The following is a 26,897-nucleotide window of genomic DNA, read 5'->3' as shown; positions in this document are numbered from 1 at the left end:
TGACTCTAAAACGGAACGAGCATTGCTGTGCAGACCGTGCTGCACCGTCTAAGATTGGGATCACCCTCCACGAATATCTTAATCGAAAAAAAAGTGATTTGACGATCACCTCTAAATACCGATCGGATGAAATCTTACAACAGCCGATCACAGGCACAAACCACTGAATTCCGTTACGTCTTCACTGGTGTGAGCAAAAACATGATGCTCGAAGCGTTATTACAGCCCATCGTAACAATTACATGGATTCCGTACTATACGTGCTTGCTTAATACACCCTGAAAACATCTCGATATTGAAAATTTACATATCAGTGCAGTGCACGTTATCGAATAAAAATCAACGTTTTGTTTTGTAAAATGAATAGTAGATCTCTTAAATATTTCGATGGTAGAGTTATATAGTAGTTAATCATTCAAAATTAGAGCTCCAACCCTGAGGGCAACATCACATAAAACGTCGGATACGTATTTTCGAAATTGACTGTAGTTCTTGTGTTTTATCTTCGATGGCCATACTTTCACATTGTCTAATGATAGGAATGCTAGTAAGTATATCCAGAGAGAGAGGAATGGAGCTCAGAATCATCGAAATCACACAAAAAAGGTAGCTTGTGCTACCGTGTTGTGATATTTTTGTCAACAGTTTCCCGTATTCTGTTATGCGTCGTCGAGTGTGGCAGATGTTACCATTTCACATTATGGCGGATAAAAATACCATTTCCCCAGAGTTTAATGATATTGGAATGATTGATCCCTAAAAGATTCAACCAGACGTAACCTGAAGAAATCAAAATAGGAACAAATGTATTGTTGCCGATGAAGTTGTAATCAATTTCTCAAGATGTCTCTCTTCGACAAATTTGGCATGCTAGAATAATCTAGGCTAGATAATTTGTGCGTAAACAAAAATATCGACGACATATCGTCCACATTATCCCCATACTAAGTAACTAATTAAGATGTTTTCTGAGCATCGGTCGTGCTTTCCACAAGAACGTCTGCCGGATCGGCAATTTCCTCGTCTTCTTCCGATTGGTCACTTTCGTCGAGGAGTTGTTCAGGACGTGACGATGACGCGCCCATGCTACCGTAATCACTTCGCTTTTTCTTTTCTCTTGACCTTGACATTCGCTTAACTTTCTTCCGTTTCTCTCGCATCTCTCTGAGTTCGAGTATGTAGCGCCTCTCCATGTCTTTGACGGTTTCGTCGACGTCGACCGCAAGGCGGATGAGCTGCACCGTTATCAGGGTTACGGCGATGGCGGCGAAGACCAGCATGGCGGCCACAGCCTTGCGGTTGAACGGGTCGTATTTCGTCGACACTATTGTGCACTCGCCGCCGACCGCACCTTGTCCGTACTCCATGCTCACGACGCACACATTATAGTAAGTGTACGCCGTCAGGTTGTGCAATATCACTTCGGTGCCGTTGCTAGTAACATTGGGGGTCACCTCAACGACATGGTGTTTTCGGTCCTCGTGGCCTATGGAAGAGTACTCCACATAGTAGGTCTTATTTCGGTGTCCGCCGGTGGAATTCGCGTAGAGCTCTATCACCATATCGTTGGCGGAGATATCCACAACTGACAGGTTGTAGGCGGCGTGCTCGTCGCTCTGTCCGGACGAAAACATGCAGAAGTCGTGAAATACCAGGAAGCACAACAACACTGAAACTCCGAAGAGGTTTGCAGTCGACAACATACCAGTTATCTTCTTTGGCGAATCACAAATTTTTGACCTGTGGAAAAGATGAATATTGAATTTGCAAAACAGCCTCTTTGTAATTTATAGAGAGCATATCGCCTCGGTATGGGGCACATTGAACATCACCAATCCTTTTACCAACGTAGCGGGGGTTCATGGTAATTGTTAGCACTGGAAAATGGGTATCATAATCCATCGTAAAAAATAAACAAAGCTGCAGCCATCTTTTATGGTATTAACACATATCACGAGCATGAAAGATGGATATTTATAATCGCTGCACCTAAGAATTAGCACACACACCAAAATATGCAATGTTCTCGACGCAATTGCGTATTTGTATTAATGAACAGACTTTCCGCATACCTGATTTATCCAGACCTATTTTGAGCTCGTTTACCCTAATTCTGTCAAAATGTGAGCAAGCTCGGGCGATAAATCTGCATCTACAAATAGCTGTATGAATTTTCACATGTTACCCTATTTTAAGGTCAGAACACTGAAACATTCAAAAACGGTCTATTTTAAATGTACAAAGCTGGTTTTGCGTACTGTAGAACGTCTAACTCCAAACTTACAATGACCTCCCTGTTTATCTTGTCCGCTATATTCGACAGTACAGACAGTAATTACAACGCTATTGTGTCGTACGCCTCACGTAATACACTAGTTATCGTTATGTCAGCAAATTCTAAAAATGTTGATTGATAAACTACGATCATCTTGAACCAGACATTATCCCACTGAACTACACAACGATAACACTAGAGCGTCAAAATTGTGATATGGGATAAAATGGAGACACAAGTATATTAAATTCATGCGCAAGAGAATGGAAAACAATGTTTTTTCTAAGCCACTGGTTGCACAATCAGAATGGTAAGGGATACCTAACAATACAAAGCAGCTGTCCAACACGTCATTAAAATTCATATAATCAGTATCATTTTGATAACATATTGTGAACTATAGCTTAGTTGACGATAAATTCTAGTTTTATCTGAAATCAGCGTTTGAAGTCTGGTGAACAACACTGAAAGAGGAATGCTTCGCGGCAAAAAATGATGGCTACTGTTCGTAGCGTGTGCGACATAAATGCACTAAAATATCGCGATGAAAGTTGTAAGCATCTCCTAAATAGTCAGACCCCAATATTTTTTAATATTATTGTTTATTTATACTAATCAGAATCAAGTACACAATTCACAAAATATGTAGGGTACAACAACTTTCAATGTAATGTGAATATTTGGTATGCTAATCAAAACATTTTGTCGATGTAATTTTTGTTTCTTGTTTTTGTATGATTTGATGAGTCCCTTTCCCTAATAGCATCATCAACGCCCTGAAGTTCAGCAGAAATATCATGATACTTACGCTATACCACGGGCATGCTTCACAGCAATAGTCAACATCAATTTTCAGCTCATCCTATGACACTAGCCCAGACAACGTTGAGCCAATCAAAGAAGCGCAAACGATTCTCGAATACGCGGCGCCAAATTCAGCGATCATTTTTTCAATTAACTACCAGGCTGTAAGTCTTAGCAAACAATACATATTTTACTCTCTCTCTCAAGCTTGTGGAACATCATAAAAATTTGAAAAAGAGAAGAAAATCGAATGTTGAAAGACGCAAATAACTATTGTAAATAAAATGCCGTATCTGTTATTCTCAAATTTTCTACCGGAACAAAAAGGGGGATAAACGTTTTCTAATCCACCTCACTGCAACATGTGGCCGATGCTGCTATTTATAACTCAGTACATAAACAGGGTTAAGCTGCATCTATTGTCCTTGCACGTTGTTTCAATTATTGTTGTCGCTGATAGTATGGCGGTTACCATAAATTACTTACCAACACTACACTGCCAAACGACGTGAAGCTTTAGACATCTGAAAAAAAAAACCTGAGCCATTGCTAAAACAACATGTGACAATGGTCATGGAGTGTCAGTAGCTCTTTTAGCAAATACCTTCACGTGTTAAAATTTGAATCTCGGTTTTGATCGGTTACATCATGCGGCCTGAGAAGCCAATGAGAAGCTTTTGCGGCAAAAAATCTGTGTGATTGCCGTGATAACGTGGTACCATGATGTATAGACTAAACATGCACAATATTTTATGAAATCCAAATGTTTAATTTATAACCTTTAAACTCTATACTCAGATCATTTTTGCCGGAAGATAACAATCACATTTATCTTTCAAGCATCGTCTGGATGTTCAGTTTTTTTTTACCTTCACTTACTCCTCCTTCATTTTGAAAGATTCCACTTCAAATTAAAGTACTTGTAGTTCACACAGTCTGTAACCAGAAGCAATTCTCAAAAATTTACAACGCACAAAACTATATTCAGTTACATGTCTGTGTACACCTCAACCTGGGTAATCTCGTACACATGTAACCATAGCTACTGTAATAGTCATCAGCACCGACCATCCGATTAAGGTCGGTCTATACGCCTATGGCGAGTCACGTGACTTCCAATGGGAGAAAGACATATTCAAAAATTGCATTTCAGTTTGGCTAAACGTCACTGACTCCGAAGATACTCAGTAACGTTTGCCCACATATAAAAATTACACATATTTCACATATAATCCATTTGCTCTATCTTTAGAAATGCATCTCTTCTTTGCTCAGGAATATCTACAACAACGAAGTGATAACGTTATTTACGCGGGCAAGCAGCGCAATCGTTGCAGCACCACTGGTCAATCAAAAAGAACGATGTTTGAATCCGCACTTTGCGACTTTGTGTCGCCTTTCTTTATCCGACTTAGCAAAGCTTAAAATTCCCTGCTAGTTTTATAACACAAATTTCTGTAAAAGGCGGCAATGCCTGGCTGTCTAGAAGATACAACAAAGGTGACCGACCATATATATTCTGGAGTGTTCCCATAAATTAATAGTCATTCATGTTTTTCGTATGACTTTATATCTGAACGAATCTTGAATTTGCCAGAACTTTGGTACTGGTTTCTTACAAACGTGAACTTGCTGAGTTTGCCATGGAAAAGCATTATAATATATTGCCTCAGTCTGTTTGACGAGCGGGTTGATAGTAGACAGTGGCAATTCTTTGAACTACACGGTGACCTCTCACCAATGTGTGCATCCTCGTGAGAGCTTACACGCGACGGACTGCAAGTTCTCGGGACGGTCTTAAATTCGCTTTTTTATTTACTTTTCTTCTGAGTTCGGACTACCCGTTCTAACATGAAAACCACCGCTTCTCTCCTTTTCAACACCCGCGGAACTTTGTACTGGGTGGACGATGCTGAGGTGTTGCTGATCATGAAATGCCGTAACTGGACGAAGGAGCCGGGTTTCATGATGTGGATTGTGGTCGGCGCCATGGTGTTTTTCGACCGAAGAACGTTGTACCCGAGTGATCGTTCTCTGAGATTCCAATCAAACTGAAAGCCAACGAGCAGAAAGATGGAAACAGTGAAGCACTTCGCATTAAATGAATGCAACTTCCTAGGAAAAAAGGCCAATTTCTTAGCCTTTACGAGTTACTGTCAAAATGTACGTGATAGCCACTCTGTTTCAACGCCCCGAAAAAGATTATAAAACAAATTTCGAATCGACAACGTTACTCCATGACAAAATTCCTATGCCATGACCAAGGACGATCGAGAGAAGGGATATGAAATTCACAAACTTTGGGGCAAGACAACTTGTTTTTGAAATGGTAAAGTTAGACTTCTTTGCGTTTGCATCAACTTTGAATTGCGTGGGCTGATTCATACTGCCTCTTTACGGTGACTTACTCGACTCGCTCCCCTTAACTCACTCACTCCTTACTCGCTAAGTACTGGCAAAAGATGGCAGTGGTATGTAAAGTCATGACCAGTCTGTCTTTTATTATATTTTGTATATTTTTGTATATTGTATTAATTTATTACCCCGCCCCCAAAAAATTCCCAGCCAGATAATAAATGCCCTCTATTTCATTGATTTCCGCATGAACTCTCTATGCTGGTTTAGGGGCCCGTTTTGGCACTGCTAAAACAATATTTCAGCATCGGTGAAATAAGCTCTCGTCCAGAATGGCGCATGGTAGCATGATATAATATAAAACTAAGCAATAAACCACACGGTATACAACGAGATTTTGACCAGTTCACGACATATGTGCACGAGCGATAGCAAGTGCATATATGAAGTGAACTGGTCAAAATCTCGTGGTATATGGTATTGCTATTATATCATAATATTACTTAATATTACATTGAAATTCTGGCGTGAACTCAATCAATCAGCAAAGTTTACATAGCGCAAGAATCCAAAAACAGTGTTTGCATTATGCTAAACCACGCTGTATGCTCTGGAGAAAATGCGCGTTTTCAGTTTTCTATTGAAAATTTCCAAGTTCAAATGTCAAAAAGGGAATTTTTCTTTAGCTGAGAGCTCGTGCCTGTTCCAACCGTGCTATATTGCGAATATAGCACGGTTATTTTCACGTCTCGCCCAATCATATCGCAGTATTTGCGCCATCAATATACTGGAATGATATAATGTGATATTTTAACTCACCGTTGTCAGCTGCTCTTCCGAAAGCTGCACATCAGCCCCATCTTCGTGTTCAAGTTCCAAGAAGATGACGTAGTGTGACACCTGATACTTGCCACCTGGCAGAACCAAGTGATAAGCGTGTAAGCTAAACGGCTGGGTATGAACTTCCAGTGAGAATAGCTATTACCTCAATAATTCTATCATTATCTCAGTTCTAGAAAGTAAATCCATTTTTGTTGTTCTCCTCGCAGTATATTGAAAGACAAAATGCTCGCCATGGAAACACACATCATGTTCTGTACAATTATATCATGTTGTTGTTTACAAATGAAATCCAGCCTAAGGCTGATCGACCTGTAAAACAAAAACACTGCCCCCAGGACATTTCACACACGCGGTCTGTGCATACATATTGATCATGGACACTTCATCATTTTCGGATTAGAAGAAAAGAAAATCTGTTATAAAGACAAACAAAATAAATGAAACTACCTCAAAATATTCCCAGCCTTCATTATCCCATTATGTCAAGTTACGGGAAATGGAAGGAACAGGCCTTATTTAGCGCGCCATCACTGCTGAGTTGCTGCTGATGTGTAACGTATCGGAAGGTTATATTTGATTGGTAGATTGTCGTTATTTTCAGCATCTTGAGGGGTTTGAAACTAGGGCCATTGCTTAGTTGATTTAGCTGGTTGGAAATAATTCAATGAAGACAATGACTTTAAGTATAGGATAAAGCCCGAGTACGAGGGCTCTTCTGGTATATAAAGTCCAACCCAACGATAAAATGTCGAGGCCGCAGGCCGAGACATTTTATCGTAGGGTTGGACTTTATATACCAGAAGAGCCCGAGTACGAGGGTTTTATCCGACTTAAAAACTATCGCCCCTAACTGATATATTTTCGTTTTCAATGTGTTTACGTCAACCGTACCGTCCCCTTTGTCAATGTAACATGTTTAGGATATGAATTAAAACTTTTATTTGTGAAATAGCCTTCCAATGTAATGGAACATCCTGTAAATGCCCTAGGGCACATTAGTTTAAATGCCCTAGGGCACATTAGTTTATGTTTGTACCACAGCAGGTTTTGTGTTGCATCTGGTTTCCGCTGTGTTACCAAATTTGAATATTAAAACGTACCAGATGTCTACAGAATATGACATGTTCACTTTTGATTGGACAGTACTTTACTACGGCGCTGACATTCGTTTCTAGAATTTGGTGACCAAGGCTTTACGAGTAGATAAAACACCCTGAATTGAGCACTCTGATTGGTCAATCAACAGTAGATAGTTTTTAAGACAATTAATTGGCTGAAAGCTTCCGACACATTAAACACTGAACAACACGGCGCAAGATCACACAATAAAATGCTTTACCAGGTGTTAGGGAATCTATCATGATGCTCTCTGCGCAGGTGTAGTCCACTAGCTTCAATGATTTCCACCCCGCTAGGGCGTCCTGGAGTGCGCTGTAGACGGCCACTTCTGACGTCTTCTCTCCTTGGACGTTCAGCAGTTGTCCACGCCTGCAATGGCCAAGTCGTGTAACATGAGTGAGTGTTGTGGTCTTGTATGCGGGGCATACCTCAATGAATGAATGCATTGTTTCATTCTATGGTTTCATGGTACGCTGACGTGAGCGAAAAACCAACGATGCGCTAGTTGCGCGACGACATCGGCCCTTTTACTGTACTTCCAGGATCGATCGAGTTCTGAGCAAGATAAATTTCTTGCAAAAAGTGGTAGCATGTGCGGGTATGAAATATTCAGTGACAGAAATAAATCATCGCACTTTGAACCCGAACAGTACTAGATGTTACTGTTAGGTTATTTGAGGCAACGACACAACTAAGGAGAAACCTTTGTTTCATTTGTTGAGGGTATTGAAATCTCCTTCTGAAAAAATCGAGGTGGCATGGTTCTTAATTTCGCTCATTGTCAACATAGGATACCACTGAATGTGTCAGGAGTTCATGGTAATTCAGCCTCGAAACAAAATTTTCAACTTTTGCTGAAATCTTCTTCAAGGAAGCCATTGACGCATTCTTTCTCTTACTGCAAAGTTAGCGGAGCAAATAGCCATAAAGTTGAACTTGAAGGATTTGTCGATATTTGAAATTCAAAATGGCAAACTTATTCTTCTGAAATTCACTTGGAAAATCAAATTTTTGATATTTCACACAAAAACACCATTATGATGAAAAGTTCTTCCGTTCAACAGACTTCAAAACGAGTCCACAAATGAAGCAGATCAAAAAAAGGCTGTCAGAAAGTTTCTCTCTGTCTAAATTGATCTCTTCTACAGTGCACATTTCTTTGTCATGCTGATAAACTTTGTGGCGAGCAGACAAGATGTGACGATGCGAAATTTCATGATTGAAAAACGTGACGCTGCTGTTGAACTATTTCATAAGACTGGTACTCAATGGTGACGTCATAGTCGGCTCACCTGTACATGAACTCGACCACCGGACAGCCGTTATGGTAGCGAACCACCTTCAGCACGTCGCCGAGGCGGTAGCGGTAAAGCCCGTGCTCGTTTGTAAGTACTATTTCGTACTCTTGTCCGATCTCCAGCTCCTCGATGAAGCGGGTGGGTGGCTGCACCCCGTCGCTGTGATAGTGAAAAGAAAAAACAAAACACTGTGTGAGAGACGTCAAAAGTTTACTGAACAATCCACTGATATCACGCAGAGCTAGGTCAGAATTTAAACGCTGTTTTTGCATGCCACATGAGGTAACAGACAGACATGACTGTCACAATTTAAGACAACAGCTTACGCTAGTTCGCGCCTCAAAATTTCACTTTTGCCCATTCTTACCTCTTGGCAACTTAAAGTATTCGGTTTCGAAATCAAGATTAAAATATAAAAAAATCTGGAACTAAAGAAACAGATTACCCCAAATTTACTGACTCTTGAAATTCAAAATGACCGCTATCTCTGTTGCACATTATAGGGGATTTTTTCCCATTTTCACAAAAACAAGCTTCAACCAGATATGAACTGAAAATGCTCACGTGTTTAACTATATGTTGCAGTTATGTGTAAATTTGAACCTTTGCTACATGTTTGCAACTTCATTGAAAGTGTTATGATCAACATAATGAATAATATTCACCACAGATTAATTCTAAATCCAAGTATATATCCCCAATCAGGAAAGTTCATTAAAATATGCAAATTAGGAATTGACTGAAATGTTCTCACTAAATATGCAAATTATGAATAGGCTGAAGTAAAAATGTTAAATGACTTTCAATAATGTCGTATCATAGTATCTTTAATGTACAAAGCAGTTCGTCAACTTTGGTCTAGTCAAGACAGATAAATATCCTTAATTAGGAAAAATCATTAAATTTGCAAATACGGAATCGGCTAAAGAAAAAATGCTTAATGACTTTCACTGCTGTATCATAATATCTTTAATGTACATAGCAAGTTTCGTCAAATTTGGTCTGGTCAATACAGATAAATATCCCTAATTAGGAAAGTTCATTATATATGCAAATTAGGAATTGGCAGAAGTAAAAAAGTTTCATGACTTTTAAATGTTGTTTTATAGTATCTTCAATATATGTAGCAAGATTCTTCAACTTCGGTCGAATCAATTCAGATATATATGTCCCTAATTAGTTAAGTTCATTAAATATGTAAGTAAAGAATTGGCTGAAGTAAAACTGCTTAATGATTTTCAATAATGTTATATCATAGTATCTTCAATGTACATAGCAAGTTTCATCAATTTTGGTCAAGTCAATTCAGATTTATATATCTAATTAGGAAAGTTTATTAAATATGCAAATAAGTATTTGGCTGAAGTAAAACTGCTTAATGACTTTCAACAATTTTATATCATAGTATCTTCAATGTACATAGCAAGTTTCATCAATTTTGGTCAAGTCACTTCAAATAAATATCCCTAATTTCAAAAGTTCATTAAATATGTAAATTAAGAGTTTGACGAAGTAAAAATGCTTAATGACTTTCAATAATGTAAAATCATAGTATCTTCAATATATATACCAAGTTTTGTCAATTTTGATCAAGTCAAATCAGATATATATCCCTAATTAGGAAAGTTCATTAAGTATGCATATTATCCATTATCTTTTATGTCACCCCTCAATATGTTTCACAGCTGATATATCTTGGTAAGATCAACATTTGTAGCAAATCTCATCAAATTGTGTGCAGTCGTTGTCAATATATATCCGTTTTTTCTAAAATCATTAGTTATGCAAATGAGCAAAAAGTAAGCAAGCCACACCCACCAAAAACTAATCAGTTCTTGCCATTTGCAAACTGAATCTATGTACCAGATTTGATTCTGATCTGATGAGCCGTTTTTGAGATATTGAGCACACAGACAGACAGACAGACACACAGACAGACAGACAGACATCGCTGCGACATATGCTCACGTGTCAACACGTGAGCAAAAAATGAGCTTCAAAATGAGCCACACAAAGTGGTAACCAAAACATACATTTTAAAAATCTGAGAGTCCGAAGTTCTTTCCTCGTGATGCATTCCATTTTTTACGAGGTAAAAGACAAATTCTATCGTAAATCTTAAATTTCAGCGTACGGAGAGTACTTACCATTTTTCGGCGGGAATAAACTCGTAGAAGTTACTTCCCAACAGGAGAGAATAGTAGGATTGTTTTTCTAGAGGCCACATGTTCACTCCGATGACTCCCTCTGACGACGAATACATGTAGGACACGATTGGTACACCTGATGAAAAGAAAAGGTGGTTTATGCAGGGAACAACCTCTAAGTGCCATTAACTGTAATATTTAATGCATGTTCCATTACGAATTGTTCTATATTCAGATTGTCAGCACGTCAGCAAAACGTATGTCCTATGTTGATTGAATGATTTTTTGCTCACGTGTTGACACACGTGGGCATATGTCGCAGCGATGTCTGTCTGTCTGTGTCTGTCTGTGTGTCTGTCTGTGTGTCTGTCTGTCTGTCTGTCTGTCTGTCCGTCTGTCTGTCTGTGTACTCAATATCTTTAAAAACGGCTAATCAGATCAGAATCAAATCTGGTACATAGATTCAGTTTGCAAATGGCAAGAACTGATTAGTTTTTGGTGGGTGTGGCTTGCTTACTTTTTGCTCATTTGCATAATTAATGATTTTTAGAAAAAACTGATATATATTGACAACGACAGCACACAATTTGATGAGATTCGCTACAAATGTTGATCACACCAAGATATATCAGCTTTGAAAGATATTAACGGGTGACGTGAAAGATAATTACTAATTTGCATGTTTAATGAAATTTCCTAATTAGGAGTATATATCTGAATATACTCGATCAAAATTGACGAAACTTGGTATGCATATTGAAGATACTATGATTTAACCTTATTGAAAGTCATTAAGCATTTTTACTTCATGCAAATCCTAATTTGCATATTTAATGAATTTTTGAAATTAAGGATATCTATTTGAAGTTACATGACCAAAATTGATGAAACTTGCCATGTACATTAAAGATACTATGATAGAACATTATTAAATGTCATTCAGCATTTTTACATCAGCCAATCCCTAATTTGCATATTTTATGAACTTTCCTAATTAGGGGTATTTATTTGAATTAAAGAGACCAAAGTTGATGAAACTGGCTATGTACATTAAAGATACTATGATGGAACAATATTGAAATTCATTAAGCATTTGAACTTTAGCCAATTCCTATTTGCATATTTAATGAACTTTCATAATCAGGGATATTTATCTGTATTGACTGAACAAAAGTTGACAAAACTACCTATGTACATTAAAGATGCTACGATACGACATTATTGAAAGTCATTCAGCATTTTTACCTCATCCAGCTCCTAATTTGCATATTTAATGAATTTTTGAAATTAGGGATATATATTTGAATTTACATGACCAAAATTGATGAAACTTGCTATGTACATTAAAGATACTATTATGTAAGCTAACTTTATTGAAAGGCATTAAGCATTTTTGCTTCAGCCAATTCCTAATGTGTGTATTTAATTAACGTTCCTAATTAGGGATATATTCTTTGATTTATTTGATCAAAGTTGGCATAACATGCTATGACATTGATGATTGTACCAGGTTATACCAATATTGGAAGTCATTTCGCACTTAAGTTTTCATGTCAGCTAATTAATAGTTTGCATATCTAATGAGCTTTCAAAGTTTGGAATATATAGTTTGAAGGACTTGACCAAAGGCAATTACACTTGCTATATAAGTGGTGATACAATTATAGCAGTCAAAGAAATTAATTATTTTTATTTCAGATAATTACATATTTTAATACTTAATGACCTATAGAGTTAATCTGTGGTGAATATTGTTTATTATGTTGATCATAATACTTTCAATGAAGTTGCAAACATGTGGCAAATGTTCAAATTTATACATAACTGCAATATATAATAAAACACGTGAGCATTTACAGTTCATATCTGCTATATCTCGGACTGGAATTCTAGTTGCAAATGTAAACAGCACCGTCTGAAAAATTGATGTAAGGAAGAGAAAATGGTTAAACATGCTTACCCGGGGCATAGTAGTCGTGAAGTCGCTGACCGTAAGGTTTCATTGAGCCTGTATTTATGGCACTTATGTAGTTAAGAAAAGGCCACACTCTCTTGGCGATGCCCCGGAATCCCTTGCTAAATTCTCTCCTCAGCTCTCGCGCCCTCACCGGATCAGGCTGGAGACTGGCGTTTAATTTTTCTCGAATGTCGCTGCGGATGACAAGCTCGGGGTCTAGATTGCCTCGCTCGACATCCGCGACTATCTGCTTCCATTTTGTTTCCATTGTCATGAACAAAGTGTAGATAGACTGAGTGAAATTGGCGTTCAGCGTGCCGACTGTGCGGTCGCGAAGACCGAACACGCACAAAATATAGAGGGTCTCCGGTTCAGAAAGGATCTCCGTTACGTGTGGAGGCGATGTTTCGCACATCTGCAGCAGCTTTGTTACCCACCCAGCCCGTTTGTATGAAGCCGACGCCGGGCCAATTGGAATTCCCGCGTCGGAATGTCTTGCCTTGAAGCCGAATTTCATCCACAGTATCTTTTGCAGACTTTTGCTTTCTGGAATCTGTCTGTAAATCTCGCTCGTTGCAATCAGCCAGGGTTTGAAATACTCGGCAAAATACTTTTGAGACACGGGGAACATTGACTCGCCGCCGGTTGTTCCCGAAGTGAGCGCGAGATGGATAGTTTTGTTCCGAGTCAGTAAATTGCTTTCTCCCTTTGCTACTCGCTCGATGTTTTTCCGGTAAGACTCGTATTTTGTTAGAGGGTGTTTCTTGCGGAACTCTTCCCTGGATTTGATATTTTGGAAGTCGAATTTTTGTCCGTGTTCGGTGTCTGAGTTGTACGTCAAGATGTGGAGAAGGAGCTCTTCCTGAGTCTCCCTGGCTTTCATCGTCTGCATCTCGTGCTTAGTGAGGAAATCCCTGCCGAATACATCATTCAGAACGACAATGACGGCGTGGATGAAAGCCGAGGTGTATGTGTGATAGGGCGAGGTTCTCTCGTCCAAGAATTTGTAAGCCAAGTACCCGTATGTTACGCAGACGACAGCGGCCCCAGCTGAAACGAAAGCGGAAACACAGATCTCTTTAGAGGCCGTCGATAACAAAAGCTGACGCACGACAAACGTAATTCTTTCGTTTAGGGGGGGAGGGGGTAAAAGCTCATTTGTTTTGTGCGCGTCAAAATCGCATAAGGTTTTCTATTGTTTTCGAAGTGCGACTTTGCAGCGAGAACACAAAACTACCTTCGTGTTCATCGAGAACAGAATGACCACAAAATACGGAGACAGAAAAGACAACGAAAAGACATGAATGTGAAGTAAAAACTTGTATCCTTTTTCAAATTGAAACATTTTCCTACGTGCGAAATACATTAAAATGTTCTGTCTTAAAAAGTGAAACGCGTAAAATGGAGGTTTATTAGTGCCCTTCTGGTATTTTTTCATGGGCGTTCGGATCGGAGAGGTGCGTGTGGGTTTGTCAGAAACGGCATCATAATGCGAAAGTGATTTCGCATAAGAACTTTCGTTTTGAGGGGGGGGGGGGGGTCAAGTGAAACGAAGGAATTACGTTTCTTGTGCGTCAGCTTTTATTATCGACGGCCCCTATAGTACACTGGCACAGTGTGGAGTAGGTCACTGTTTGCAGCAGTAGGCTGTCTATGTCTGCCCAGGGCTAGTGAGGAAGCAGAGGGCATTCCGCCCACAAACAAATCGAAAATGAAATTCGACATATTTGTTATTTTCGGAGAGTCACGACTCCTGAAGATTATATATTATTACAGACAAAGAGACACAGTGTTTCTCTTTGTCTGTGATATCATCGACAAGGGCGATCGCTTCTACGATTTCATCGAAAGCACATTTGGAAAGTTATTTTGAACAAGTTTGTTCACAGTCCCTCGTGAGCTATTCAGCTCCGGGACTATTCGCCCCATAGACGTGTGTACATAAGCGTTTTTCTAGCTTATGTACACACGTCTATGGGGAGAATAGTCCCAGAGCTGAATAGCTCACGAGGGACTGTGGTTTGTTAAATGCCTCCGTTGCTATAGCTGCATGCGCATACCTATGCAGGTGTTTGCTCGAAATGTTGCTTGGTGCTGCATCCGATGCCGTTTTTTCGTAGTGGTATAGTTCAAGCTACCTTACTGTACTCTGGCCAAGGTAACAATGTTACCCGGAGTGCGGCTTCTTCGCGGTCAAGCTGACCTCCACCACCACACGAACCTACAACAAGGCCCTGTCCAAAGGATTCATGCACAGCAAACAAACTGGACGCTTATCGACAAATCAGAACAGGCTCGAGACCAAAATACAATGAAACCTTTATTCATGTGTCACGGATGTATCTGCCAGGGAACACCTGGGTGTCTTGGCACTTGACCTAGATTGTGAACTTTCACTTTAGCTACAGATCGATGACACAATGAATTATTCACAGACATTGTTTCTTACATTTTTTGGTCTTTTTTTACCGCAATACCTATGACGACATGACTTAGACACCATATACTGATTGAAGAATTCAATGCACGTATGTATGTATGTATGTATGTATGTATGTATGTATGTATGTATGTATGTATGTATGTATGTATGTATGTATGTATGTATGTATGTATGTATGTATGTATGTATGTATGTATGTAGGTATGCATTCAAGCAACACCAACACACTTTGGAACCTTAGAAGAAGCCAATGAAAATATCTGTAATGGTTCGGTTATTCCGTTCAGTACGTTGTTTCTCACGCTAGCTTTTTGCCAGAGGCTGATCAGCGTGATGAGTTGAGTCAGATTGTTTTTTGAATAGTTGTCTTTCCAGTTCTATAAAAATCCTGACTCTTTTGTTGTTTACCGATTGAAACGACCGGGCGATCATTTTTGCGTCGCACGTACCCCTCACGCTGTATAGTATTACGGGCATTCGAAGGTCACCCTTATGAAAAAAGAACTAGGCAAGCTGGTGTGTTCGCGGTTGTTTGGAGTGTGCAGCAAAGGTCACTGAGGTGACGGTCATGGTTCAGATAGGGAAAGTCCCAATTGAAAAATGTTATATAAGAATTTTCTTCAACGAGGAAGAAGGCTGCCCGATGTGGTGGTAGTGTCGGTGGATCGTCATGGCGAGTCCAAATGTCAACTACTTTTTGTATCAGTACCCGGCAATTTGAAATAGGACCACATTGCTGATATGGCAACCGTTTGTGATGGTGCTATTGATCGATCTTTTTCTGCTATGGTCAGGCTGTTTGTAACATGGCTTCGTTTGGTTCTTTTGAATCGAAACGCAGATATTCAGTTTCACAACCGCAAAATAACAGATAAAGAACAAATTTTGAAACAGTGGGCCCGCAGGCACGGAGCATCACTGCTGTTCAATCAATCAAAGCAAGCGATTTTTTACTGTCGGCTGTATACTATGGGCACACGCACACTTGTCGTGATTACGGGCGACGCACGTATCTGAACACTCACCTGAGACGAGCCAGTACACCAGCGTAGTCACTGTCAGGGGCGCTTCAAAAACACACCACCGAAAGATATAAGCAGACAGGGTAGCTGCCACAAGTGAATACACGATACCTCTCACGACAGAAGCCATTGTAATTTTCTTAAATCTTCAGCGTCTGTGTAGTTATGCGTAGGGCTTCATGTGCGGGTCAAACGCGTGTCAGAAATCCGTGTGACTGTGTTTGTAAATCAGTGTGACCGCCGATATGTATGGAATTAGGGTGTCGGCATGAACTATGACCCCTGGCAGGACGTATGCTTATCCTCGATCTACATGGTTGATGTGTAATTATCGTATAAATAGATATTCTCTTTAAAAGGAAAGCAAAATGTAACTTAAATTGAGTTAACTCTGACATAAATAAACACACAATAAAATTTGTCACATAAAGTACAGGATGAGGCAACAAGAATTTTCGATTATAAAAACGCTAATCCTCGGGTATTTTTATCGTATGAGTTTAGCCATGATAAAATATTGAAATACATTGTTATTAAAATGTTCTCATTTCGTATATAATATATGTTAAATAGCAGAGTATACAATGTTAAATGATATTACCACTCAAACAAACAAACAAACAAAGAAATTAGAGTCAACCAAATGCATTATCCACAAGTGTTTGTATACAAAGTTTTGTCAGTCTACTCAAGCGTGTTACCGAACGTCACGAAATGACAACATGTAAAGTCGGACATCAAAGTTCAGGGATCAACCAGACCGAAAACAGACTGACAGCCTGTCAAAGTTTCCACCTAAGTTATTAATACGACGAAATGAAAATAAACTGACGGGTAAAGTTGGATGGGGTCAAAGTTCCGTCTTCGACCGGAACTCGGACAAAACAAACTGTTTATTGACATACTTTGTTTTTTCAAAGTTCGTAGATGTCGGCACAAACAGGTCATAGGTTGATAGGCTACAAGGATGCTTGAACCGCTCTACATTTTTTCTAATACACCTGTATGTCTACTTTAAGTCGCAGACGACATTGCACAGCGCAGAGTTAGCAAATTTGTCACGGTTGCCTGAGTTTGAATAGGCTATAGTAACTATTCTGTCATCGCATGGTGATAGGGTCAGTAAGGGCACAGTGACAGAAGAGACCGCTTGTATATCTCGAAATACTTTTTCATATACCTTAGTAAGTACATACATACATACATACATACATACATACATACATACATACATACATACATACATACATACCAATAATTTGAAGACAGGTAATACGTTCGATTCATTTATATCGAGTTACTTTTCAAACAGGTCTGTCGATGAATAAATCGACGTTTTTGAAATATAAACAAGAAACAAGGGAAACGCTAGAAAGTCTAACTACAAAAATGTCTCTATTTCTGCTGCACCAAGGCAAGGTAAAGATTATTTATATCTGACTCCAGATTGGAACAATCACAAATGGGGTACGGTAGGTATATTATATTTATCCTTTCGTTCTAAGTATATGTCTTCCCAAATTATTAAACGCTGGCTGTCTCAACCTTTTTCGGGCAAGTTACTCGGTTTGTCATTTGCATGTTCAATAAAGGAAACACATTTTAAATAAAAATGATGAAAGAAGAGCTAGGATATATATGGCTGTCTTTAGGTTTGGTTCGAGGTTTCTGTTTCCCCGATCCCTTTTGATGGTTTGTGACGTGTTCATTTTCCGTGAATTGTTACATTTCTTGTTCCAAGAGTAAGTCTATATGCTCTGCGCATGTCAGGACTCGAGGTATCTTGACTTGATTGTACGAGGTTGGATTATTCTTCAGCTGATGTTGTACGAGGGCGGCAAATGCGCCCTCTTTCAGGACGCAGACTCTCGGGGACGATATATTCCCTTCGCGTCGACGAGACTCGTACGCGGGAGCGTGCTTTCGGAGAACCTGGTCGAACTGTAAAAGGAAAAAGGGTAGTTATCAACTAGAGTTTCAGATTCATTAAAATATATTTGTCCATAATGAATAAAAGAATTAAAGGGACATAAGCTGTAACTTGTGGCAAGTTTTCAGTATTCTGCTTCTGTATATCAACTACCGTGTCTGACCCTAATCCGTTTGTCATGCTGAAATTTCGAGTATTCTTTTTGTCAACACAGCTTGTATGTGTGAAGTGCATTGGTCATTGTTTATAAATGAATTCTAGTCCGGACTTGAATACAATTTTCAACAATAACGATGTAGATTATACTCATATAGATTGTGTTGATATGCTAAATACTTGGCATTAACATTACAGTTAAGGGATTCAATGCAGAAAGTGTAGGGAAACCACAAAACAAAAGTTCTGAAAAAATAGCCAAAAGATACTATACAGCTTATGGAGCTTTATGGACGTTACGGGCCACTGTTCACTGTTTATTTCAGTCCGGTCATCACTCGGGCATTTGGGAAACCGAAAAAATCGGAGATGAGTGGAGGGGCACTCTGGCTCTGTCCGACCCTCCTGCACCATCGTCTTAGGATTTCTGTTTTGTACCACATGTGTAGTCTACAGAGCGCAATTCATTATATTACACGTAAAGGTTAACATCCCGCAGAGTAAGCACCAACCCCATTTGAATCCTAATCAGCTAAATGTGTTGTTTTTCTGAACGTTCACCCAAGCTTGCCCGATGATATCTTACCATTTCTTTTTTATCGTCAGTGACTTCTATATCGTTGATCTGGTTTTTGGATTCCAGCTCCAAGAATAACACGTAGTGTGGTGCCTTTCCTTGGTCAGTATCTTATGAGAAACAGAAATTGTAAAGTGGAAAAACTGTTTGTTCTACAATTGAGACTAAAGTTATTGGTAGAAAAAATTATATTATATTATATTATATATATATATATATATATATATATATATATATATATATATATATTACTATAATTCAGACTAAAATTATACACACACACACATATATATATATGTGTGTGTGTGTGTATGTGTTTGTATATATAATTTTAGTTCTTAATTATATATATATATATAATATATATATATATATGTATATATATATATATATATATATATATATATATATATATATATATATATATATATATATATATATATATATATATATATATATGTATGTATATCACTGATTTAAACCGCCCTCTGGTTCCTACGCAGTACGACTTTATATTTGCAAGATGTACCTGTACTTTCCTTGTCCCTTGGACAACATTCGAAACCGTGAAACATTTGCCAAAATATTAGCATTCTGTGCCACTGAGCGGTAGAATACGATTTATGTCACTGCATTCAGTTTTTACGGAAACATCTTTACTTTATATAGTTCTATTAGAATAAATACTAACTCAGTATGGTGTCATGCTGGATTATCAAGAACATGATAACATCGGACTGGGCAAATCGCAACGTTACCTTTGTCATCGAGGAGTACACTTTCAGTTGACGAGAAATCTATCAATTCCATGGAGTCCCACATGTCTACAGTCTCTCTCACGGCCATGTACAGCACGTCCTCTGTAATGTTTTCACCAACCACGCTAAGTGATTGGCTTCGCCTGAATGTGAATGTAGTGAAGACGTTTTATCACGTGATAATGTAGTAACACATTTTATCAAGTTTAGTCTCACACCGTTATTGCGATCTCGCTCTAAATACCTACACGCTATTTTCAATGGAGACACAATTTAAGGATTATAGTCTGTCCGTTGAAAGTCAAACGTAGAACCTCTGGGTCAAGTGTCAAAATATTATTTCCAGCTTCGTGCGATTTTAGGAAACGCAGTCTCAAAGAGCGAAAGTGTTTTCCGTTTTCTAATTTGATAGGCTTCGTGACCAAGTTGGTAGAGGTACCGGATTTATTGTTAAGATGTTGAGTTGTAGATTGGGGTCTGTACGCGCCAAGAGTTGCTTGTTCACTATCAGAGGATGGTGAATTCGAGACTCTAGCAAGGCACTTTACTTCTCACTCAATTTGGTGATGAGTGCTTCATTAATTCTTGCACGTTGGATTATTGAGTATACCAAGAAACCGATTTTCTCTTTCGATTCTTGCATGTACTGTCGGCACTTTTCGGCTGTACGTCAGCACACATTAACCCTCTGAGCGCCGAAGTCAATTTTTGCCGCCTTTGTAAAATGTAACCCCCACAATTTTTTCATGTTTCTTCCATAATTTTGATCAAAAACTGTAGCCAAGGAACAGTAATGTCCCTTCGGTCCAACATTGTCAAAAAAATTACACAAAATCGGTAAAAAATTGGTAAAATTGTGCACAAAAGTTTTGGCGGGAAAATTTACAGCATTCAAAGGGTTAAGATCTTATTACCCGATACCAAGCTGTTCGCTGCAGTCAAAAGTCCACCATGTGTAACTTTTTATGTAATCTCAAGTGTTTTTGTCTATGTTTTGTTAAGCTTCCTGTTCTGTTCTTTGGTTAGATCGATATGCCCAGTGTTCAAATTGCCAACACAGTCTGTACGTGTGTAATAATGCCAACATCTTGTCGATGACTGAATTCAGGTCCGCTCTAAGATTAACTTTCATACAGCACGATAATAGACTGTAAAGCCATTTCTTTGTATTTTATCATACTTTAAAGGGCAAAGATTCAGAATCTGGACTTGTCTTACAGAAAAAAAATGTTATGAGCAGTTACAGTCACTGTCCCTTCAATTGAACAGCCATTCTCCCTTCAACTAAAGAAACTATATTTGTTACCTGCGTTCCGTGAGTGACGCCATTTAAATTAAAATATGCGAATCCACCCTTTTACTTTATTAATCATTTAAATATTCCTTCACTAATAAACACAGGTATCTCTTTTACCGATTGCTTTAGATTGTTTTAGATAATATTCTAACAGGTTTCTAGTTTTAGAGTCTTACAGATGAAATAGCGACCCTTACTTGTATCGATATTCAACTACGGGGCAGTTATTGTAAAAGCCAGTCACTTTGATGACATCTCCGAGCCGGTACCGGTATAGACCTCCGACAGTGGTAACAACAACCTCGTACTCTTCATCTACCTCCACCTCGTCCAGGAACAAAGTTTTGGGATCGGGATTAACTCTAGAAAATGGAAATGAAGGTAATTGTAAGAACAAACATCTTCTAACAGAGTAAATTGCTTATCAGATATTGAAGAAAGCTGTGCACTGATGGAACATGTGAAGGGTCACTGACTATTAACCAGTTGCCATGGTTTCATATTACCTTTCGCAACAGCTTCTCATAAGCTAGAATGTGCCTCGGGACATATATCGGGAATCTCAAACTTCTTACATACTGTTTTGGTCGACCACTTTTGGTTTTTTTTTGGGGGGGGGGGATCAGTTTGAATGTCATGGAGTAAATAAAGTTTTCACGGGCTTATATTTGTAAAAATTGAAAAATTAATGTTTCTCTATACGGTTAACTCAGGGATGGCGGCCTTTTAGAATTTCAAATACCAGTGCTAAATTTAAGCTAAATTTTTATACCCAGAAAATTTCCATGATGACCCCGAATTTTGATTTTTAAATAGAATTATTGGAAAGATGTTGACCCAAAGTTCAAGTCTTTCACTTTCAATGTGCATACTAATATGCGCCTCGATAGTGAACGACTTAATCTTTGGCTCCAAACACTTTCAACCACTCTTGGAGTGAATATCTGTTCCGGAGGCGCATATTACCTTAACACATCAGACGCCATCCAAGAAACTCAATCATCGGTATACCAGAAAACCACATTCATCATCGACGCACACAGATACTTTTTTTTGGTTGAGTTGACAAAATGCACACGTATTTTAGAACTTTTGCTAGGCAGGAATTCAGCTGGTTAAATTCGACTTTCCGAACAATGCAGAAAGTGAAACTAAGTTAACTAACTTTCACACCCTGTCAGATACAACAACATGGTCGAATTCGGAAATTTCCTGGGCCCATATACGAATCATTTCTTCATTCTAGCGACCTAAAGTTGGATCCTGTCAGCTCTGTCGACAAACCATTTTCGGCATGTTTCGCAGAGCTTATGTGTAAAACCAATTTAGCAAAAGGAATGACAAGAGATTGTTATGGTCCTTCCACGAGTCTGGGCTGTAACTGAATCTATCTACAACAGTATACGACTGTACACAACACGGTTCCCATGCAAAAGAAATATGATTGAAATCAGGCGGCTGTAGGTTTAGGCAAAAAAAAAAAAAATAAATTGTGCTGTTCCCATAACATGGTTTTCAAGGGTAAGTAGGTAGGCAGTTTTTTTATAATAATATGTTAATTTTTAAATGTGCATTTTTCAGGGGTTCAGGGCGATCAAACACTGGCCACAACATTTCCAGAAAACGCCTCGTACATATAAAAGTATAAAAACATAAAAGACATCCTCGTTCAAGCACAAACCAAGCGCGAGATAATGGTCGTGTGATTTTATGGTTTTTCTCTTTCTTTTCTTTTACTTTTGTGTTTACGCAGGCTAAATAAGGGCTAAAAATTTAGGGTCGGCAGGTTAAAAATAGGGTGGGTCGGGTTATCGGAACAGCACATTTTTTTGTTTGCCTTACTTACGTTTCCTCTATTGGTATGAATTCGTAGAAATTAGCTCTGGTTCGCAGGACGAAGTTAGATCGTTCTTTAAGCGGCCACAAGTTGACTCCTAAACCGCATTCGGTGGCGCTGTAGATACTTGAATAGATGGGTACATCTGAAATGAACACAAGCATGGTTGGATTTTTTATTGGAAATGCTGCTCAACGCTCAGCGTTTATAGTGCGTATTGGCACTATAGGCTAGCTCAGTGATACTAAAAATTACATGGTCTCGTTTGCGGAGAGAAGTTCGGTTGGAAAATGTCGTTCCAGTGTCGCTCTGAAAGGATTGTATTGCAAACTTCGGGTAAATATAAACTTGACGATCAAACCATAGACCCTTAAAAAGATCCATGATCAAACTGGGCGATTATCTGGAACCAGGGCCGGTGTTCTGCGTCCACACACTCGGAAATCAGGACCGACTCTGATTTTGTGTCGGCCCTAGACCCCTTCCCGATCGCGACAAAATTGGTACAACGCTAGGCCGACGCCGAGCGTTCAGAATGTTTTTATAACACAAACGTAAAAGTGACGTCGGTGTAGCGGCGACGCAACTTTGTCTGAAAACCTTTTCTGTGTGAAAAAAGAATCGCCATTTAAAAGGTGATAGACGTTTGGACGAGAACCAACAAAAGTCTTAAATTATTGTCATATTACAATGTTATACTAGTTTTGACTGATTTTGTTGACTGTCTTGCATTGTGAGATGGATGGATGTGTTTGAAAATGAAATAAAAAAAACGCAATAAAATCTATTTTACCTCTGACGTATTTCTTTCGAATCAGATCACCATAATGACCGACTGTACCAGAATCTCCAGCAACGATCACGACCAACGACGGCCAAATACGGCGTGCTATATCATCGAAGCCCTTTTCGAACTCCTTTCTCAGCTCGGCGGCTCGACCAGGTCTCGGCGAGAGTTGCGTGTTCAGTTCTTGCCGTACGTCGAGAGAAATGTCCGATTTCGCCTCCAAGCTTCCCCTCTCGATGTCGTCAACTAGTTGCTCCCAGTTGGTTTCAAGGGCGACGAACATGGTGTACACGGTAGACGTGAAGTTGCTCACTATCTTACACATGTTCTTGTCCAGAAGGGCGAAGAGAATGTGAATATATATGATTTTACTCTCTTCTCTGATGCCCAGCACTGCTTTCGGCGTCGTCTGCATCAGCCACATAAGCTGAGAGTCGTCGGAACTGGTGCCGCTCAGGGGACCGATCGGTAGCCCGCCCTCTGTCACGCTAACAACATTGGGAAAAGTCATCATCAATGATTTCTGTAACTTCTTCGTCGACGGAAAGTCGCGGCTGACTACATAGTTGGTAGGAACTGAGAACTCTTTTATGTATGTGCCAAGAGAGGTGTAGGTCGTCGGAATAACAGTCGGGGCGCCAGTTGTGCCCGCCGTCATCGACAGATACGTGACTGTATCTTCGGTCAAGATGCGTTGCTCCCCCTTCGTGATTTTCTTGACGTAATCTTTGTAATTTTTGTACGTCGACAGAGGCACCTGGGCGACGTAATCGACTTTATTTTTCACCTCGGCGAAGTCGTAGCGGATGCCGTACTCTGTTTTGGCATTTTCCGACAGAAGTTCCGCTAGAAATTTCTCCTGTGCCTGGCTGGCTTTCCGCGTGTCCTCTTCGAGGGATTTCATCGTCCAGAAACGGCCGACGACGGCCAGAACCTGAGTGAAGAGGAACTGCGCAAGCGCAGTGAAGGTCGTGTGGGTGTCCGATAGCAGACGATCGGTTATCCGTAACGTAAACACTGTTGAGATGAAGGCCACGCAGCCCAGACAACCTGGTAAACGTAAAGAACATATGCATGCTTATGTGAACAACTCTCGACTCTCGACTTGCCCCAAGTCTGAGGGCATAGGAAGATCAAAACAGAGTTGAAGCAATATACTCTGGCAGGTTGTTGCGTGTGGATGGAGTTAACGCGGAGGCCCACAGCACAGTCCCCTGTTATCTATTCCGCCTTTGGACTATGCGCCCATAGACATGTGTACATATGCCTGAGAAAGGCATATATATATATATATACACGTCTATGGGACGCATAGTCCAAGAGCGGAATAGATCACAGGGGACTGTGCCCACAGCCAGTAACTGCTGCCGAGAAAGGCCAAGTGACTTCGGGGGGGGGGGGGGGGGGGGGCAGTCTACTCTCCACAGAGCGACGGTATGAACGAAGAGATATGTCTATTTGTTGTTGATCTCTTCTTACCAGAGGTACTTACTTTAATGACGAACAAGAAAAATTGAGCTTCTCCGTGTAAAAGCAGAAAAGGCATATCGTAATCAGTGGAGGTGATAAAACAAGTTATTACATATGTACCACAGTTTACTTGCATCGAAGCGCGCGCGTACTACCGGTATTTGCACTGCAGTGCAAATACCAAAAACATTATTCCATACCTGCATGCAAATGAATAGAACAGCGCGTGATCCTTGTCTTTCAATGTGTGTCGCGTAAACTATTTAAAATGTGTTCCTTTTTTTTCTCGATAAAATAAACTGGGGGAAACATATGTAATAATAACAGAACCCCATGGCGAGCGAGCAAGCTTGCCGTACCAGCGGTATTTGCACTCATGTTTGCGTTGAATCCGGCTGTCCTTTCACTCGCTGCGCTCGTGAAAGCACGACCGCCGGATCCCCCGCAAACACTCGTGCAAATACCGCTGGTACGGCGCGCTTGCACTCTCTCGCCATGGGGTTCTGTCATATTATCACACGCATCCTTTATTTAGCGTAGGTCGCTGTTGAGCAAAACTTGGCAACCATAGTTGAACTATCATTTTGGACTTACGGTCGAAATATTAAAAGAGGAAAATCTCATGAAATCACTGAGTTTAGCATGCTTTTCAACACGCTTGTTGGTCTTTTCCATTCGGCGTTTTATAATTACCCGTTTGTGCATGGTAGGTCTAATCAATGGGCCAAATTTTGTCAAAGACATGGAACTTGTAGCTTTATTTATCAGTAACTTGAACCACGGTCGCTCCACAAAAATTTTGTGGAGGGACCGTGCTTGAACGCTTGTTATACATTCTGTCTTTACTCTTCTTTTTCGATCTTGGCGTAATTGTATGTGCTACTACTATATGACATATGGGCCTTCGCCTTGAACCCATGAAGAACATAAGCTTACTCACTGACAAATAATTTGAATGTTACCTACCTGTTAAAACAAACACCAGACACAAGTACAGCGGAGAATTTGTTGAGTAGCCTTCTAAGAAGGAATTCATTGCGTAAAATGTGGCGGCAAGCAAGCCAAAGCTGAGAGCTGACACGGGAAGAACCGACACTGCCATGGCAAAGCTCCTGAGCTGGAAAATATCAAATCAGAGAAACGGGAGTTTATCGGCGGTGTCGCTCAGTCCGCGTGGACGGCCGATGTGTACAGGTGCGCCTGCAGCACGCTACGTGCGGTCCATTGATAAAAGCTTGGTGCACTGGGTAATTAGCCCTGCAGATATCTCAAATAAATATCATGATGCGGGACAGTGGAGTTATCATGGCAGGATAACGCTGTTGTCCACTACACATCAGTATGTTCGATATATAATACAGGTACAGACGCCGATCCAGGTGTTGCTTATTAACTTGTCTGGGCCACTCCTTGTGGAATGACTCATCGCCGGGCAGGTTAGGTTAATGTTTCTGTGCTAGCAAAGTTCATTTATCCGTTTATCCTGCGTATCTTTCGTATCTGAATAACAATCTCTTGCCTCTCGTTATTATCAGTGATGACGGGCGCGGTCGTAGGGATAGCTTTATCGCTGCTGGAGGGAAACGCGTTTATAATCTGAAGCATCCTTTTTGAAAATATGAGTACATCGTCCATGATTTATTATAATTATTTGCTGGTACTGAAACTGAATTCTTTCAATTAGCCTACGGTTCGCACCCCGTAGCACCAGGATCAACGAACGTTGCACATTTCGTATTCTATGCTCACGTAACGTGTTTTGTCAAGGTGACGATGACATTCAGTTTCATAATTTTCGAGACGAAGTCTGGGAAAACATTAA

The 26,897-nt window shown here is 39.8% G+C and overlaps 2 protein-coding genes across 2 annotated transcripts; both read right to left on the bottom strand.

Moving 5' to 3' along the window:
- Positions 1-3,571: 3,571 nt before the first annotated feature.
- On the bottom strand, positions 3,572-16,521 carry LOC139131073 (uncharacterized). The gene is made up of 7 exons (XM_070697022.1): positions 16,267-16,521; positions 12,802-13,848; positions 10,842-10,977; positions 8,689-8,853; positions 7,617-7,765; positions 6,254-6,348; positions 3,572-5,130 (listed from the first exon to the last, which is right to left on the bottom strand). The coding sequence occupies exons 1-7, from the start codon at positions 16,391-16,393 to the stop codon at positions 4,891-4,893; spliced, it is 1,959 nt and encodes a 652-aa protein (XP_070553123.1). The 5' UTR covers positions 16,394-16,521; the 3' UTR covers positions 3,572-4,890.
- A 1,016-nt stretch (positions 16,522-17,537) lies between these two features.
- On the bottom strand, positions 17,538-26,489 carry LOC139131074 (GH3 domain-containing protein-like). The gene is made up of 7 exons (XM_070697023.1): positions 26,042-26,489; positions 23,612-24,655; positions 22,828-22,963; positions 21,179-21,343; positions 19,685-19,827; positions 18,936-19,036; positions 17,538-18,204 (listed from the first exon to the last, which is right to left on the bottom strand). Exons 1-7 carry the CDS (start codon positions 26,175-26,177, stop codon positions 17,986-17,988), a joined length of 1,944 nt encoding a protein of 647 aa, XP_070553124.1. The 5' UTR covers positions 26,178-26,489; the 3' UTR covers positions 17,538-17,985.
- Between the last annotated feature and the right edge of the window lie 408 nt (positions 26,490-26,897).

The sequence above is a fragment of the Ptychodera flava genome, chromosome 4 (genome assembly GCF_041260155.1).
Source record: "Ptychodera flava strain L36383 chromosome 4, AS_Pfla_20210202, whole genome shotgun sequence".
Lineage (NCBI taxonomy): Eukaryota > Metazoa > Hemichordata > Enteropneusta > Ptychoderidae > Ptychodera > Ptychodera flava.
Note: the sequence above shows the minus strand (reverse complement) of the source record. Positions and strands in the feature narration are given on the sequence as shown.